An 18,315-nucleotide genomic window follows, 5' to 3' on the forward strand; every position below is an offset into this window, starting at 1 on the left:
GGACCAGCTATAAATAAAGGTCTGAATCAAGCTATTGAGTGCTGTTGCAGTTCTAGCTATATAAAGAAAGTTGACTAGATCTTTTCAGATTGTATTGAATTCCCTTTTCCAAATAAGGAGACATGCAATTGGCATTCTAGTACAGTCAAAAATATACAACTGCCTATTTTAATGATTTGATGCTTAAAATTGGAGGAACATTAAAAAATAACCCTTTTTACAGGATCAGGACCACACAGGGTCTTGGGCATCACTAGAACTATTTATACTTGAGGCACACGGAACTGTAGATGCTTGAATCTAGAGTAACAAGTGTCTTTCCTGTGGTCTTATTCCGCTTTGTTCTATTTTGTCTTCCACTTATTGACTCTGCCCTTTTATTCTTTCTCTGCCTCTGGGAAATGTACATCCTCCAGAGACGGTGATGATCCTGGATTGTTTCTTCATACTTGTCCCAGAACAAGCAGGGCCCTCACATTCAGAAACAGCAGGCCCAAGATTAATCTTTCATCAACTTTCTTTGGCTTGGCTTCGCGGACGAAGATTTATGGAGGGGGTAAATGTCCACGTCAGCTGCAGGCTCGTTTGTGGCTGACAAGTCCGATGCGGGACAGGCAGACACGGTTGCAGCGGTTGCAGTGGAAAATTGGTTGGTTGGGGTTGGGTGTTGGGTTTTTCCTCCTTTGCCTTTTGTCAGTGAGGTGGGCTCTGCAGTCTTCTTCAAAGGAGGTTGCTGCCCGCCAAACTGTGAGGCGCCAAGATGCACGGTTTGAGGCGATATCAGCCCACTGGCGGTGGTCAATGTGGTAGGCACCAAGAGATTTCTTTAGGCAGTCCTTGTACCTTTTCTTTGGTGCACCTCTGTCACGGTGGCCAGTGGAGAGCTCGCCATATAACACGATCTTGGGAAGGCGATGGTCCTCCATTCTGGAGACGTGACCCACCTAATATGCCGAAAACCAGCAGGTCAGGTAGCAACTGTGGAGGGAGAAGCAGGTTTCATGTTTTGGGCCGATGTCCTATCTATTTTGCCTTGAGAATTATCTTTAAGTAGACAGTGGTACGTAACACTGGTAATTTCTTGATTCAGATTCTTGATAATACTGTGAAATAGGAATATAACTCTTGAATTTTAAATTCTTTATTTCAATTTTTGCTCATAGCTTAATGAAGGGTTCGGGCTCTAAACATTGGCTATACCCCTTTGCTTTCTATGGATGCTGCGTGACTGATGAGTTTCTCCAGTACCTTTGTGTATTGCACGTGCTCTAACATATTGCTGTAGGTCATTATCAAGCTATCTCAATCTGGGAATGCCAGCAGCAAAGGATTCCTGCTACAAAAAGCAATGCCAAAACCTCTTCTCATCCTCATTGCAAGAGGTGGTATTACTTGGTTTCAGATGAAGGATGTGCAGTGTCTGTGTGCATTCATGAGTGAAGTCAGCTTCTGGAGATCTTTCTACTCCTGATGTAGCCATTAACTGAGCTGCCAGATTAGTGTTCCATCCATGCTAGACTGAGTTGACAGCTGGCAATCATATCTGATTAACCAAGTCTTTTAAATTGGATTCCATCATTTTGACATCCAAATACTACATTCATTCTAGATTCGACTAAAATGTTGGGATTGATTAAACAGAAAGAGGGGAGAAACGTATCCCTGGTCACCCAAGCCACTGTATTATCAGTCTCTATTAACCTCCTTTGGTTGTATCCACATCACCTGATGACCAGAACTGGTCTCAGACAGTGCCTCTTTGGGATAACTTGAAGCATCAGATCTTGGCCAAACTGTCTGCAAGGCATGAAATCTCCCAACACTAAGCAAAGGTTGCAATTGGTCATGATGAATACCTGCCGTGCATGGAATTGCATTGGTAGCATTACCACCACCTTTCATGTGGTTTGGTGGGGCAGACTCGATGGGATGAATAGCCTATTTCTGCTCCTGTGTCTTGTGGTCTAGAGATCTGATGGCCAACAAAACTAATGTCTTCACTTGTGTCAAAGTGGAAATTATCTCCATAGTATGGACTGTTCTTGTTGACTTAATATGCCCCTGCTCATGTTAATTTTGATATTGTACATTTTGTTTTCACGTGTATACACGTGCATCATTTAAAAAAATTTTGGCCATCAAAGATTGTTGCTTTGATTCATGATAGTTTCGCCCACTGCTGTTTTGCTGATCTTGCAGCTTTTCATCTCTAGTTTATGCCTCAGGAAGTAGGGTAGAGTTGGCTGGGGAGTAGAGTCAAGGCAAGAGTAGAGAGGCTGGGGATGGAGATTGGTTTGAGGGTTTGCTGGTGGGTGATAAGTGAGAACACAAAGGCTACCAGTGTTGGAATCTGTTGGGTAAGGAATTTGGGCTCATTCTGTGGGATGATGGAATGCATCACGTCCCTGTGCTCTTCACTGGGTGCAGACAAAAATTACTTATTTCTATCTTGACAATTTGAAATATTCTTCTTAATTGGAGCTTGGTGGAAGAGTCTGTGGCATTAACTGTGCAGCAGATAAATAGCTTGAAAGAATTTGTAGGATCCAGAAGAAGTTATAATTGGGACGGGAGAGCAACACGGTGAATGTGTTCCTTTGAGGGAAAAGGCTGCCCTTTTGAATTTGGTTGGCTGGACTTTTTCCCCCTCTTGTCCTTTCCGAGAGGCCAGCAATTCCGACGGTTGCCAAAAGACACTCTGCTCTGGACTAGTGGTTCCATGCATTGTCTCGGTGCCAGCAGTTACAGGGAAACAGGGACCCCTTTGTTCATTGGGTTGCTTCCCTTACACTGAGGTCATTGAGCAGATTCTCATTTGTGTTCTATTCTACTGTCTAAAAAGACTTGACCTTTCAACTTTGAAAGGGGTTTTAAGTGGAGAATCTATAATTAGAACGAAGTACCATGAATTATGGTTTGTGCAATTTAAATTTGTCAATTTAAACAGCCTTGGCTTTGAGTGGCAGATAAAATAGTGTGCAATCATACTGCTGATGTATTTCAGAATTTATGGTCATGAGCAAGTCATGAAATTCGGTGTTTTACAGCAGGCATCATAATGCAAACCTTCATATAACCATCTTACAACATTTTTTTTTAAATTAAAATAATTGTGCATGAAAAGTAAGGCAGTGTCTTTAGTTCATTGATTATTCGGGAATGTCATAGCAGTGGGGAAGAAGCTGTCCTTGTGCCTCTGAGTGTTGAAGGATCTCTTTTTGCCCTCTTGTACTGATGCATTGTGCAATAATCCCTATGCTGAGGTTGGCTCATGTTTGTTGTCCTGCTTTGTGCTTCGAGTTCCTGCTCCGGGGGGTCCACAGCGGCCTGACCAGTGTTGGGAGCATTTGGCGTACACAGTCACAAGAGGAGCTGGTTGTTGGCTCATTTAGCCAGCGTTGCACAGGCTGAGGGAATGACCCAGTGATAACCTGGAGGAAATTGGTGCCTTTCTCTTCGAGAAGTGATGGTGCAATTGGGCTGTGACACTTCCCCTTTAATCTGCTTTAACTGTAAAGTGGCTTTTCCTTTTTGACTTGGAGGGAAGTGCAACTGTGCCAAGGAGGTCTCTAAACTACAAAGTAAAATGGTTCAAACTATGGGTATTTTAATTGTCTAGTTGTGACGAGCCTGGGTGATTTTTATCCGATTTGTGCCAACTTTCAACTGCCTCCAAAGCCAGTACATCCTTCAAGTAAAGAGAACAGAAATGCATGCAGTACTGTAGATGCAGTCTCACCAATACTTGGTACAGTTGCAACATAATCTCCCTGCTCTTAAATTCAATCCCTCTAGCAATGAAGGCCAACATTCCATTTGCCTTTTTGCCTGCCCATTGCACCTACAAACTAGCCGTTTGTGATTCATGCACAAGCACACCTTCCCCCCCCCCCCCCCCCCAGCCCTTCTGCACGGCATTGCTTTCCATTTAATAATATTCTGATCTTCCATTTTCCTTTCCAAAGTGGATGGCCCCACATTTGCCAGCATTGTACTCCATCTGCCAGTCCCTTGCCCACTCACTTAACCTATCAATATCTCTCTGTAGTCTCTCTCTATCCTCTGCCCAATTTGCTTTTCCACTCAACTTGGTTACACTACACTCTGTCCCCTCTTCCACAACATTTATCTATATCATGAACAGTGCGGGCCCATTTCTCGGGAGCCCGAGAGGGGAGCTTGGATATGTTTTGATGTGTCCCTTGCAACAAGGGAATCCATTCTATAAGACCAGAAAGACCATAAGAGCAGAAATAGATTATTTGGCCCATAGTCTGCCCCACCAATCATGAGCTGATCCATTTTACCACTCAGCCCCACTGCCCGGCCTTCTCCCTTATAACCTTTGATGCCCTGGCTAATCAAGAACCTATCACTCTCTGCCTTAAATACACACAATAACCTGGCCTCCACAATTGTCTATGGCAACAAATTCCACAGATTTACCACCACCTGGTTGGAGAAATTCCTGCGCATCTCTGTTCTAAGCAGACACCCTTTAATCCTGAAGTTGGACTTTCTTGTCCTGGACTCTCCCACCATGGGAAACAACCTTTCAATATTTATTCTTATTAATGCCTTTCAACATTTGAAATATTTCAATGGGATTTTCCCCCTCTCCCTCCTCCCCCCACCCCATTCTCCTAAATTCCAATGAATACAGACCAAGAGCTGTCAAATTCTCCTTGTATGATAACCCATTCATTCCCGGAATCATCCTAGTGAACCTCCTTTGAACCCTCTTCAACGTCAACACATTCTTTCTTGAATGAAGATCTCAAAACTGCTAACAATATTTCAGTTATTCATTCAGCCCATTAAATCAATTCTGGCCAGAGCATTCCCATCAGCCCCACATTCTCGCTTATTTTCTCCTCCCACCCCACCCCTCCCACCAATTTGAGTGCAAATTGACTTGAAATACAGCTTCCCACCAAGGCATTTCCTTGGTGTGGATCATTTTCTGTGATGGTGCTGCATAGACGAGGGCATCAATTTCTGAACTCGTACTTATGCCTCTCCTTTCCATGTATTGATTTCCCAGTTGTTTGCAAAGGCCAAATCTTGAACAAGCGTGATGAGCGGTTAAACGTTAACTCGCCATGAGTAACCATCGTTTTGTGCCTGAGGCCTTCATCAATAAGTATGAGCAAAAAGCAGGCAGGCATCTGAATTTTAAAAAAAAAAGGTTGGGGGGGACAGGAGAGGAGATTCCAATGGACGATAAGATCGATCATTGGATGATCAGAATCTCCAGCACCTTTGTGTATTACACTACAATCACAGTGTGTACAGACTTGCCTGATGAACTTGCTATGAAATGGCCTAAGCTTTTTGAACAGCACCACGCAAGTACAATAAAGCTTCCTTCACTCTGTTTTTCCTTTTTTTCCAGGACCCCGCCCCCCCACCGGCCTCCAGCAGTTTCACCAATTCTCAAGGATCTAAAAGTACTTCTATTGCCCCCCCCCCCTGATTTGTAAAACTCTGATCTTTTGTATCTCGTATCTGCCTCTGGGATGGATCGGGCTTTCCATTTCTAAGTGTTCAGGGACTGATTATTTGCCTCAAACTAGAGGTTGCATTAATTGGTCTGCAAATTGGTGGCTATGAATTTAATTTCTCTCAGCGGTTCAAATGTAGCCTTGACCTTTCTAGGAGAGTTTAATCTGATTGCAGTTGGTAGAAATAATTAAAGTGCCAAGTGAATTATCAATGAGCAATGCACTAATGCAGGAGATACCAGTCTTGTTTGTACTTTAAAGATGCATAGTTATGGAAGTGTGGAGAAAAAAGGCCACTGTGCTAATCATTGTTGGGTCAATTCCATTGTCTTGAGGACTTGTGTAATACTCCAGTGTTGGCCTACTTTTCCTTTCAATAATTGTCTCAGCTTTTATCATTTGATGGCAGATTTCTGATGTTCCACAGAACCATTACCTCTGCCCCATTATTTCCCAATAATGTTGATGAAGGGCTCAAGCCCGAAACATTGGTTATGTAGCTTTCTTTGCTAATATAAAGTGCACTGTTTGACCTGCTAAGTTTCCCTGCATTGTGTCATTCAATCATGGTGTTGGCAGACTTTCGTGTTTTACTAATGTTACGTTGGTACGTACTTTCAAGTGCTGTTTCGCCAATTGGTGCAATCGCATGATGAATAATTTTCAACTCGAACTTCTTGTCTGTCACCTCTCCCATGTGCTCATAACTCCTCACTGATCCACTGCACTAAGTGGAGTTTTACAGAGCCAGTTAGCACCCATACATATCTTCGGTATGTCGGGGGGAACTGGAACCGCTGGAGAAAACGCGATCACAAGCTGAACAAGCGAACTCCACAACCGAGGCCAGGATTGAACCTGGGTCTCGGTGGTTATAAATCTACACTCTTGAGTGAATATTCTCTTGCAGGCGCATCCTAGTGCACTTCTCACAAAAGTGCTAGGCAAATTCAGCAGGCAATTCAGCATCCACGGAAAGTGAAGGGCAGTCAACATCTCAGTTCCGAGTTCTCCTTGAGGAGCGGTGAAAATCTGGCCCGAATATGGTTGGGGGGGTGGGGGGAGAGAGAAGAAGGGGTTGGTGGAGGGGGTTAGGTGGGGGAAAGCTGGGGTAGGTGGAGGCTAACAGGGAAGAAGTGGAAGAGAAAGCAGACGAGAAGTGGGAGGGTGCAAATTAGTATCCTGTATCATTACAAATACTCTCTGTCACATTATTCTAATGCTCACTTTTATTTCTTCTGCTAGCCACTGGTGGATTAACTACAACTCTGGCCCCTAGGCTGAGCTTTAAAAGGCTCCTGCTGACTTTGACCCCCCCCCCCCGTCCCACCTCCGCCCCACCTTTCATTGAATAGAATAAACTTAAGTTAAATAACTTGTATTAAGGGTCGATGGGACTATCTAAGGGGTCATAAAATGCTAGGGGTTGAAAATGGGTCAATAAATGGTGGGGGGGGGGGTGGCAATTGAACTTCTAAGGTCAAAAGAATTGTAGAGCCTGACTACTGGGAGCCCAAGTGGGTGGGGGGAAAGAGCTATCCCTTCTGGGCCTGTAAGCTTCAGCCTTATAGTTAATCTGTCACTGTGTCTAGTGTTCACCTTTTGTTTTAGTGCTTCTGAGTCCCATTTAAAGTTGCCTGGTTTCCCAACCAAATGAAGTTTTGGTCAGTGGTTGTACTTGGCTCCAAGTCGGAAGATTATGGCATTAAGTCATTCTCCAGGGATTGGAGCACAAGTGCGTAGATGAGGCAGAATTTTGTGCTGTGGTTATTTGGAACTCTGCTCCTCATAGACTGGTGCAAGCAGAGAAGGAATACATTTAACCAGAGGTTCCTGACAAACATGCAGGCGAAAGGTTGAATAAGTCTAATTTTGTATTGTGTACAGTCAGGTCATCCACGATTTCAGTAAAACATCACAGAAACCTTGAGGGCCTGAACAGAACAAAAAGATTACCAGGGCATGGAAATTCCTGAACATCCGGCACTACTCGACCAGAAGTTATTCATTCATGACTGTTAAACATCCAGGGTTTAAAGCAGTGGTTCTTAACCTTTCTCTTTCCAATCACGTACTACTTTAAGTCATCCCTGTGCCATCAGCACTCTGTGATTAGTAAGGGATTGGTTAAGATGAGATGTTGAGTGGGAAGGGAAGGTTGAGAATCACTGCTCTAGACCCAATTGTTACTGAAATATTTTGCTTGAGAAAAATTGTCATGGGCACATTTCCTTTGGAGTTCTGAAACCGCGCACATAACGATTAAAACAGCGGGTTTCAAACTTTTTCTTTCCACCCTCATCTCACCTTGAGTAATCCCTTACTAATCACAGAGTACAGATGGGATAGGGGACACTTAAAGTGGTATGTGAGTGGAATGAAAAAGGTTGAGAACCACTGATCTAAAGGTCCCATAACAATGCATGGATTCCCATCTTTCCACAGTAATTAAGCTCTGCACCTTGATGGTTTTCACCTTCCTGGTTTAAGGTCTTGAATACCAGGTGAGAGTTGACATCCCCAAAGTGTGCGATTTACAGTGGTACAAATGGAATTCAATTTCAAAGCACAAGTGTGTCCTGCATTTTAAGAGAATGTAGTTTGGGAAGAATTTTCTTTCCTTGTTGCTCTGTTTGTAGTTTGTTCTGTATATGTAGGTTCATTGCTGTCCATTGAGGCAGAAATCTGTTGTCATCATCTGTGGTAAAACATGAAGGTCTGGACACATCGTGGTTGAAGTAAAAACACAATGCTGGAGAAACTCAGCAGGTCCAACAGTGTCCTTTATATAGCAAAGCTAAAGATCTCAGCTTGAGCCCTTCATCAAGTGGCCCTTGTCGTCATCATCTGGTTGGGCCGACGTGTGACTCCAAACTCACAAAAGACTTTTGTATTTCCTCCTGTAACAGCCTAGCAAACCACAGTTATTACCAGGCCTTTCAAGTGAAGCAATGCTTCGCTTGTGTATCGTGGGAGTGATCTACTGCATCCGGTGCTCCCTTTATGGCTTTCTCTACGTTTGAGAGACTGGGAGATTGCTTCACTGAGCACCTTTGCTCTGTCCTCATCAGTGTTGGGGATCTCCCAGTGCATCCCTCTCCCATATCCACATGTCTGCCCATGGCTTCGTGTACTATACCATCAAGTCCATCTGTAAATTGGAGGAACAACCCTTGATTTTTCCAAGTGGGCCCTTTCCAACCGGATAGCATTAACATCGGCTCTTCTGATTTCTGCTAACCTACTATCCATTCTTCCTCCTTTCCCCTGGTCTTCTTTCCCATAGCTTTCCAACCCCCCCCCACTTCCCTCTCTATTCATTGAGCCATTCCTCCACCCCCTGCTTGCTGCAGTGCCCTCCCTCCCTTATCCACCTGCCTGTCTTTTGCACCATGCCACCCTCCCCACACCACCCCATCACCACCATCATTTTGTTTGGGTGCCTGCTGACATTTTTCCATCCCTCGATGAAGGGATCAAGCCTGAAGCGTTGATTGTGTATCTTTTATCTTTGCTCTAAAAAAAGTACCTTGTTTAACCTGCTGAGTTTCTCCTGCGTTGTTTTTGCTGCAACAATGGTGTCTGCAGAATTTTGTGTTTTATACTACAGTTAATACCAAGTCAAAATGTGAGATGAATCGTCTGTCGCTTGGGTGAGCGCATTGGCTCATTATTACTACTCCTTGTGAACCTCGGAACTGCCAAATTTCAAGCTTTACTGCAGTAGCATCAAGTACTGTGTGTTAGAGCAGGCAGCAAGGTTGGAACATTGTGGGGAACATTTGCACAATTGAAGTGGTGTCATCAGCTAGGTGGCAGTTACATGTTGGCTCACTGAACTGTCAGCTTTACTGAAGACTGGGAAGTAACCAAAAATTGCTGGAGTTTTGTCAGAAAACCTGCTCCATAACTTTTCTCAATGCTCTGTTCCATCAATTGTGGTATAAATCCCACCCATTCTCATCACCTCGAAGGCAAAAGCAGGCTGGTGACCTTTGAACCATGGTGATCTTGATGAGCATGTCAGAAAGGGGGTTGCAGGGAGATGAGTGGAGGTTTACAGCTAATCTCTGCACTGAATAGCCTCCCTCTGAGGCATCAGGGGAGATGAGGTTTCGTTTAGCCCCCTGACCAATGAGGATTCAGGGTTGAACTGGACCTCCTGGATTTTAAATTCCTCCATAGACTCTCAAACCAGACATCCATCCCTCAGAGCACGGTAAGTGTAGAGGATAATGCATCACTGCAACAATACCAGCAACCTGGGTTCAAATCTGCCATTGTCTGTCAGAAGTTCGTACATTCTCCCACCATCCAAAGATGTGTAGGCTTGGCAGGTTAATTGGTCACATGGGTGTACTGGGGTTCGTGGCCAAAGGGACTATTGCCATGCTGCATTAAGCTCCTGCCCTGTGTCCATTCCAGCTTCTTCCTCATCCCTGACTTTAATTCCACAGTTAACAGCAGAACAGGCTCTTTCTAAAACCTCTGACCTTGACCAAGTTGTTGGTCCTACCATCACTGTGTAACATTTTGTCTTTTTTCTAAAGATATTAAAGACATTGAGGTCATGTGTAGGGAGCAAACAGAGGAAGGGGTGTGAGGTGGAACACAGTAACATGGTGGGGACCTCACTGGACTGCTCAGGCTGGCCCGCCTCCGACCTGGTATCTCCTCTCTGTCATCTCCCCTATCTGGGGGGGGGTTTGGAACATTAGTCATCTCAGAGTCCACACAACCAGAATGGAAGCAAGTTGTCTTTGAACCTGATGGACTGCCTGAGAACAAAATAATAGGTTTGTGTGTTGGTTACAAATTTTTTATCTCATCATGACCTGGTTTCCTGAATTTTGGGCCTACTTTAATGACTTTGTTTTTTTTCCAATTTGATGGAAAATAGGAACATGATAAATAAGAGCAGGAGTTGGCCATCTGGCCCATCAAACCTCTCCGCCATTCAATGAGATCATATCTGATCTGTTGATTGGCTCGTCTCCACCTACCTGTTTTTCCCCATATCCCTTACTATGTAGAAATCTATCCATCCTTCTCTGTCCTACGTCTACTACCCTGAATATTGAGGCTACATCCCCTAGTTCTGACCTCCCCCACCAATGTAAACAGTTTACTTATCTCTCTTATATATGCCTTTCATAATTGAATGTTTCTATATCATCCCCTCTCATTCTTCTAAGTTCCAGCGAGTACAGTCCCAGGCAACTCCATCTCTCCTTCTAAGATAATCCCCTCATCTCTGGAATCAAGATGGAGATTTAAGCTACCATTCGAGAGAAAGAAAAACCTTCAGCCTAAGATGGGCTCATTTGCTTTGTCCTAAAGCAGCATTTCCCAAGAAGAATTGGGTACTAATAACTGAAACTTGTAAAGAAGCACTTTTTATTTAATTTAAATTACTTTTTACTTGTGTTTCAGTCGACTGCTCGGATATCTTCTTTGGCCCACAGACAGTGCCTCGACTAGCCAGCGGGTGCTCTTGTGTTTAGGTAGAGTCCTTGGCTGCCTCTGTTAGCGGCCCTGCATGCAGTGCTCCAACACTGAAGTTGGCTCTTTGGCCATGACTGGTTTCTCTGTTGGGTTAGAGGTCAGAGAAGAGCACAGGACAAGTGCATCTGCGCTTGTAGGAGCCATGCACGCTCTTGCAAACCAGTGCCAGGAGCCCTTGTATAGCATAGCCTCCTTTCCTAGCTGAAAAGAGGAGGGAAGCATTGTTGGTGCATCTCTGTTCCTCTCTCACCTTGATGGGGACACGTGATGACATGTTTTTCTTTAGGAAAAAAAAAGAGGTGTTCTACTACTAACTTTCTTTCTCTTTTGGGGTCCTTTTCTCAATTACTTTCAAGATATGTAGATTATTCATCTCTGCTTTTTTTTAATGACTCCCTAGTTATTAGTAGTACAGTCCTTAACTGGGCCAGCAGCCCTCATAGGGTGGGATTAGATTAGTTTAACAATATATATGGGGTTTTTCTTTAACTTTTTTCCAATTTATAACAGGGTTCATATCTACCTTGTTTATCATTATTTGACACTTGTAATTTGATTACCATATGTATCTGTGTATTTTGCATATATTAAAACCAATAAAAAGATTGAAAAAGAAAGGAAAAACTTTTTAAAAATAAATATTTTTGATACATTTGTCGTTTGAACCCAGAATTTGGTGAAATCCAGAAATTTTCATATATTTAATCTAAGAATAAACTTTTTTTAATCAGTTGGTTAATCAACAAAGCAAATGTTGTCATGATCCGTTATTTATGAATGAAGCCACTTCTTATTCTTCTGAACTTCAATGAGTAAGGATCACTGAAGTTTATTCAGAGAATCGTAGAAAGCCATTCAGGCCTTCAACCCTGTGCCAACATTCAGTATGGTCGTGGCTGATCATTCACTCTGCACCATATTTTTTGCTTTCTTTCTGTAAGGGCCACATCCAGCTGCCACCCCCCCCCCCCCCCACCACCTTTTTTTTTGATTCAAATAATGATCTGGACTCAATGACGTTCTATAGTAGCAAGCTGCAACTCTGGAAAATCTCTGATTGTGGATTGGCAAAGAGGTCAACATGGAAGTGAGAGGCCAAAGGGCTCCCTTTTGTGCTGAATGGTGCTATGACCCAGTCTCCTTTTATGAGGGAAACAATTCAACCCAGAAGTTGGTTTACACTTTGGAGCAGGGGTGGCCAACCTTTATTTGGTTGTGGGCCACATACAGAAAAATATAAGGATTTACGGGACAAACAATTTTAAACCCAACAGTTTTCAACCAGTTGCCCTGCAAGAAACTGAGTGTTCAGACCAGAAAATTCCTGCACCATCAAAAATTCATTTTCTATAAAAATAACGAATACTGAACAGTTTAACTCTTGACGTTAGCTTATTGATGTGTTCACATATCACAGTATCTGCTGCTCTTAAATTTAATTTAAATAACTACAATTTAAAGAAAAAATAAGGACAGGAGAAAAGATCAGGAAAGGGACAAGGCCGACTCCATCATGCCTCCACCACGCACCACCACACCACAGTTCATGGCCCAAGAGTCCACTTAATGATTATGATGCAATTGTGTAAAGATGTACGTGGGCTTTTAGAATGAGCTATTAAATTTAACAGATTCCTTGCAAATCGAACAAACACCCTTTCCCTTGAGCTCTGTGGAAAAAGTGTTCTATTTCCTACCATGTCTGCTATTTTCCATCTTTTCAGTGCCACCATGAGATTTTTTTTTGAACTGAGGTAAACATTTTCATCGAGAATTAACATTGCACCAGTCGGTCTAGTAGTTATTCAAAATGGCAACGACATCTAGTGTTGAAACTAAGAAGAGCAATGTACGTACAGAGAAATTTATTATGAGAGACCATGTTCTGACAGGCCATACTCTATTTTATTTTTAAAATTCACCCTGGGCCACTTAAAAATGGGCATTGGCCTGCGGGCGGGGGGGGGTGGTGTTTGGCCACTCCTGCTTTGGAGCATTTGGAACACCACAGGGGCTATGTGAATGTCAATGGTTGTGAAAATGCCTGGCACTATTTGCCATATTGAAGTTTGCTTTCTTTCAATTTAGGTGGGGACCAGGGTTTACTGAACAGCTTCTTCAGCAGCTGGGCAACTGCCGATATCAATAAACACCTTCCCTTCATTTACAATCTGAGCAGTATCGCTATTTATTCTTACCTTCCCGCTTTCAAACAGTAAGTACATTCAGGATGCTTTCTTTAAAAAGTTTCTGACTTTCATCCAACTCCCCGCCCCCCCTCATGTTGTGAGCTTGTTTGGTTTTGATTCGAGCTACAATGCAGCTTTCATGTGGTTTATTATCTCTTTCCTCTCAGAACTTGAAATAATCCCTTTCTTTATAAAGTTGCTTATTTATATAGCGCCTTTCTGAAGTGGGGGGGGGGGGGGCATCTCAAATCTCAGTACAGCCAAATAAATACTTTGAAATGTATTTGCTGTGAGGAGCGTGCCTCCCTTCCAGTTCTGGCATACCCAGTTCAACCCTGACCTCTGGTGCTGTCTGTCTGGTGTTAGCATGTTCTCCGTGACTGGCTACAGATGCTCTTGTTTCTTAGAATATGAGAACACTGCAATACAGGCCCTTTGGCCCATTATGTTGTGCTGAACTTACAATGTCCCCTATTGTACCAGCCTTCACCACCATGCCCAGCAATGCATTCCAGGCACCCACCACTCTCTGAGTGAAGCAAAATCAACTCACCCTAGATGTCTCCCCTCATCTTTCCTCCCCTCACCTTGTACAATGCCCTCTGATGTTTGGTACCCTCACCCAGGGAAAAAGGTGCCGGCTATCCACCCTGGCCCCTGTGCCTTTCATTATGTTGTATTATGGGATTTCCCGTCCACCACCATAGACGTGTGGGTTGGCAGGTTAATAGGCCGCTGTAAGTCAAGCCTAGCATGCAGGCAGAAAATGGGGAGTCTTGAAGAGAATGTGGGGGAAACAAAAAAAAATGGAATTAATGTAGAATTAGTGGAAAATGCAGAATCAATAAACTAAGGGGAAAACAAAAAAAAAGTGCTGGAGAGTCTCAGTAGGTCACGACATGGTGTATGGGCAGTGTGGTTAGCGCAATGTTATCACAGTGCCAGTGATCCGGGTACTGGAAGGAGTTTGAACGCTCTCCCTGTGACCCGTTTTGGTTTCTTCAGGGTGCTCTAGTTTCCTTCCACCTTTCAATGCGCATGGGGGTTTGTAGGTTGATTGGTGTATTTGGGCAGCATGGGGCTCGAGGCCCAGAAGGGCACGTTACTGTGCTGAATTTATAAATTATATTTTTTTTAATTAATGGAGGTTTGGAACCAAAACTTTGGTTACCCTTTACTTCCTGTGGACGCTGCATGAGTTTCTCCAACTTATTGCACTCATCGTCAGTGTCAGCGAACTCTCATCTCCAATGAACCGAGGAGCTTGCATCTCTGCCTCTCTGCAAAGCAGCTAATGTGGCAGACGATTTGTGCATTGTTCCCATGAACATTTCAAGGGAAAAATGTTTTCAGTAATATGAATGGCATAAAACGAACAGTATTGAACAAGTTATTTGGCCCACAGATTGTGTTGTTGTTTAAACCTAAAGAGATGAGCTCCAAAACTCAGCATTTATTTTAACCTGCTTTCCCCTTTTCACTCATATTCGCCAATTTTCTCCTTTTCTTTAAAAGAAAGAATAATGAGGCACTTTGTCCGCAAGCAAGTTCTACATTGTTCCCACCCTTAGAATGGAGAAACTTTATTTCCTTCAAAGATACAGCAGGCAAAACGAGTGGGATTTAAAATTTCAGGCCTGGGATTTTTGAAAAGTTATTGATGTGGAATTTAAACTGTGGCTGTCTGTACAGTCACTGCCTCACCTGATCCCTGCAAGACGGCATTTTTTCTTAGCATTTGCTGGCTTTGGGCCTGTGTTCGTGAGAGTTTAGGTCTTTTTACTTTTCAATGTTACACCCATGTGACCAATTAACCTACCAACCCCATATGTCTTTGAAAAGTGGGAGGAAACCCACTTGGGTCATAGGGAGACAGTGCGATTTTCGAACGCTTGTCACTGGCGCTGTAAAGCCGTTGTGCTAACGGCTACACCAACTGTGCCACCAAGATGAGGGGGGGTGAACATCTAGCAAATATTGAAAAGGCTGGATGGAGTGGACGTGGAGAAGGTTTTTCCAGAAATGGAAGAGTCTAGGACCAGAGGGCTGAGCCTCAGAATAAAAAAAATGTTCCTTTAAATCATAAACGAGGGGGAATTTCTTCAGTCAGTAGGTGGTAAATCTATGGGATCTGCTGGCCAAGACACTGGGTGGAGGTTGATCAGTTCTTGATTAGTTTTTTTTTAATTTTATTTAATAATCAGAATCTTTAAGGCCCTTATTGTATGATTTATTATGGGGAGATTGCAGGAAAATGGGGTTGAGGAACAATATATCAGCCATGAATCAAATGGTGGAACAGACTCGATGGGCCAAATGGCCTAATTCTTGACATTACCAACATCCTCTGTGTTTTGCTCAACCTTGTCAGTAAACTGCCTGCATTTATGCCCTTTACCTTTGTATTCTTCTGCAAGTAGAAACACTTTCTCCTGCAAATTAATGCCAGCAAATGCTGGAAATACTTGACAGGTCAGTCAGCATTTGTGGAGAGAGAGAAACCAAAGCAAATGAAGCCTCAATTCAGAGTCTGTCTCCACAAATGCTGTCTGTCCTGCTGAGCATTTGCAGCATTTTCTGTTCATTAGAATAAAATAAATCTGGTGTTACATTGCCACTTTAATGGTTTATCCACCAGATCCCTTTGCTTTTTTTTCAATTGACTCATGAAGGTACTTCTTTCCTCTCTGAACGCACTGGCTCATATTGATCTAGTTGTTCGGCACCGAGCTGCCCAGTTCTCTGGTGTTGTTTGCTTTGCATTAAACCAGGCAGCTTCCTGGGGCCACAGCGCATATAAGTAAAAGTCATGTTTTCACTTCGCAAAGCTTAAATATTTTAATGGTATTTTTTAAGTAGTTGGGTTGGAGAGAAGTCCAGAGGAAACCAAAACTTAACTGCTTCATAGGGAAGGGGACCCATAAACTTTGAGCAGAGCGTTAAAGTGGCCGTAGATGGAGAAAGGTTGAGGATGGCGATGTTGGAGCCTAACTCCATTTATGGCCTTCAGTTCGGGATCATCTGTAAAGTTTGTGGCAAAGTTTAAGTCATTAATGTAGCATGAGTGTCATTCATGATCCTGGCTTTTAGCCAGCTGAAACACTACTTTCTTTCTACTTAATGACATGACACTTTACACATGACTTCCAGCTCTGCGTTCACAGAGCTACCTCCGTCCCCGACCAATTCTCTGCTTTTCTCTGCTCCCCTCCAACCATGGCTGTTGGCCTGTGCTCCTCCCCCCCCCCACCCCACGCTTTCTTCCCTCCTCCCTCTACCTCCCGCTTTATGCTCGTAGAGCGAAACACAAAAGTCTGCAGCCGCTGTGATCGTAGCAAAAGCTCAGAAATGCTGGAGGAGCTCAGTAGGTCATGCAGCGTCCATGAGAGGAAAAGATAGGTTGAAGAAAGGCTCAGGCCTGAAACATCGGTTATCTTTACCTCCTCCGAGTTCCTCCAGCAGTTCTGTGTTTTTTTTTGCTTTATGCTCAGACCTTGAAGAAGGACTCAGGCCGAAATGCTAGTTATATTATCTCTACCTCCTTTGGATGGTGCTGAGTTTCTCCAGAATTTTTGTAAATTTAATACACAACATCTGCAGACTTTCATGCTTCACTTTACACATCCTTTTTGCTTTTATACTCAATTTGTCTGTATATTGACGCAGTTAAAAATGTTTGTTTTCCAGTTAAAAACGTTTGTTTTCCATGCTTTCCAGCAAGTCAAGCCAGACACAAGTATGTTAGATGGGGCAAACTGAAGCAAAAGTGCAGAAGGGAGCATGTTTGGTTCATAAAAAGTGCAAGGGCAGCGTTATTTTACTAACAAGAAGTCCATTCCATGGCCTGGTAACAGTTAGGAAGAAACCTTCCTTGAATCCGACGTTGAGGGATTTCAAAGCTAAGTATCTTCTGCCTAAGGAAAAGGGGCTCTCTTCTCTTTCTCCCCCCCCCCCCCACTTGCCTGCCAGAAGTACAAAAACTAGGACCACCAGATTCAAGGACTCTTTCTTCCCAACAGTCCTGGGAAGAGCATCGAGCCCAGAACATCTGAGTTTTCTGCAGACTCCGAGCGAGGTACCATGCAGGTTACAATAACTACCATTAAAGTAATTTAGGCTGGTCCCAAGGGGATTCAACATTTTAGTTTGAGTTCTGAGTTAAGAGTCATTAGTGTTGCATCTGAGATGCATCTTCCACAGACACTGGCTGGAGGATTATAGTTCCAAGATACGCTGCTAAAAGGTCTCCACTGTTTGGCCATTGGGAAAACATGCGCATCATCAACAACAGGTAGTCTTTTTAATTGCTCTTTTGCAGTATTTCTGGGCTGACCTCAAAGTTGGCATCTGATGCAGCAGTTTCTATAGAGACGGGAAAGTCAAGGAAATGTTTTGTTACACGCAGCGTGGGAACGGTCTTTTGAAGTTGACCATTCAACGCAGATCTTCAGTAATCATTCAGAATGCTGAAGACTTCACAGATGAGAGCTTTAGTGAGGTGGTTGTGCTGAAGGTTCAGACAAGGAATGGTATAGCATGAGGGCAGGGGGCCATCTCTGTGGTCATCCCCCTCTGTTACAAGTAACCCATTCTGGATACTGATGGAGGGGCGGTTGACCTGCACAGAGAAAGCCTCAGCATTTCTCTAGCACAGAGTCTGGCTCAGAGGCTCGCAAGGGGAAGATAAAAGGAGAGTGGTGCTAGGGGACTCCATAATTAGAGGGACTGACAGGTGCTTCTCAGGCCAATACCAGAGATCAACGGTTTCCTGGGGAGCTGAGGGATTCCCAGAGAAAAGGGGGGGGGGGGGTAGGTTAAAGGAAATTGGGGGTTGATATTGATGCCCACATGTTGGCAACTGCCCTGATGGAATACAAGATGGTGTATTCTAATTTGTAGGTGGCTTCAACCTGGCAGTACCTGAGACCATAGACAGCCATGTAGAGCCTCATGGCAGATGAGGTCCAGAGCTGTGGCAGCGAGAGAGGAGGTGAAGGGTTAGATAGATGGTGAAGTAGGTTATATAGGATGGCAAAACATTAAGGTCCATGCTGTGCTGTAGTGTTCTATGTTCTAATATAGATAAGGAAGGTCCATGATGAACATGTTCTCAGCAG

General features: G+C 43.6%; 1 protein-coding gene across 1 annotated transcript in view; it reads left to right on the plus strand.

The window, feature by feature from the left end:
* LOC138743609 (glycogenin-1-like) overlaps positions 1 to 18,315 on the plus strand; it is a 56,498-nt gene that overhangs the window by 24,912 nt on the left and 13,271 nt on the right. Inside the window, exon 4 of the mRNA XM_069899124.1 lies at positions 13,098 to 13,224. Within this exon, the coding sequence (XP_069755225.1) occupies positions 13,098 to 13,224 (127 nt within the window). The remainder of the gene's footprint in view (positions 1 to 13,097; positions 13,225 to 18,315) is intronic.

This window comes from Narcine bancroftii, chromosome 9 (genome assembly GCF_036971445.1).
Source record: "Narcine bancroftii isolate sNarBan1 chromosome 9, sNarBan1.hap1, whole genome shotgun sequence".
Classification (NCBI taxonomy): domain Eukaryota; kingdom Metazoa; phylum Chordata; class Chondrichthyes; order Torpediniformes; family Narcinidae; genus Narcine; species Narcine bancroftii.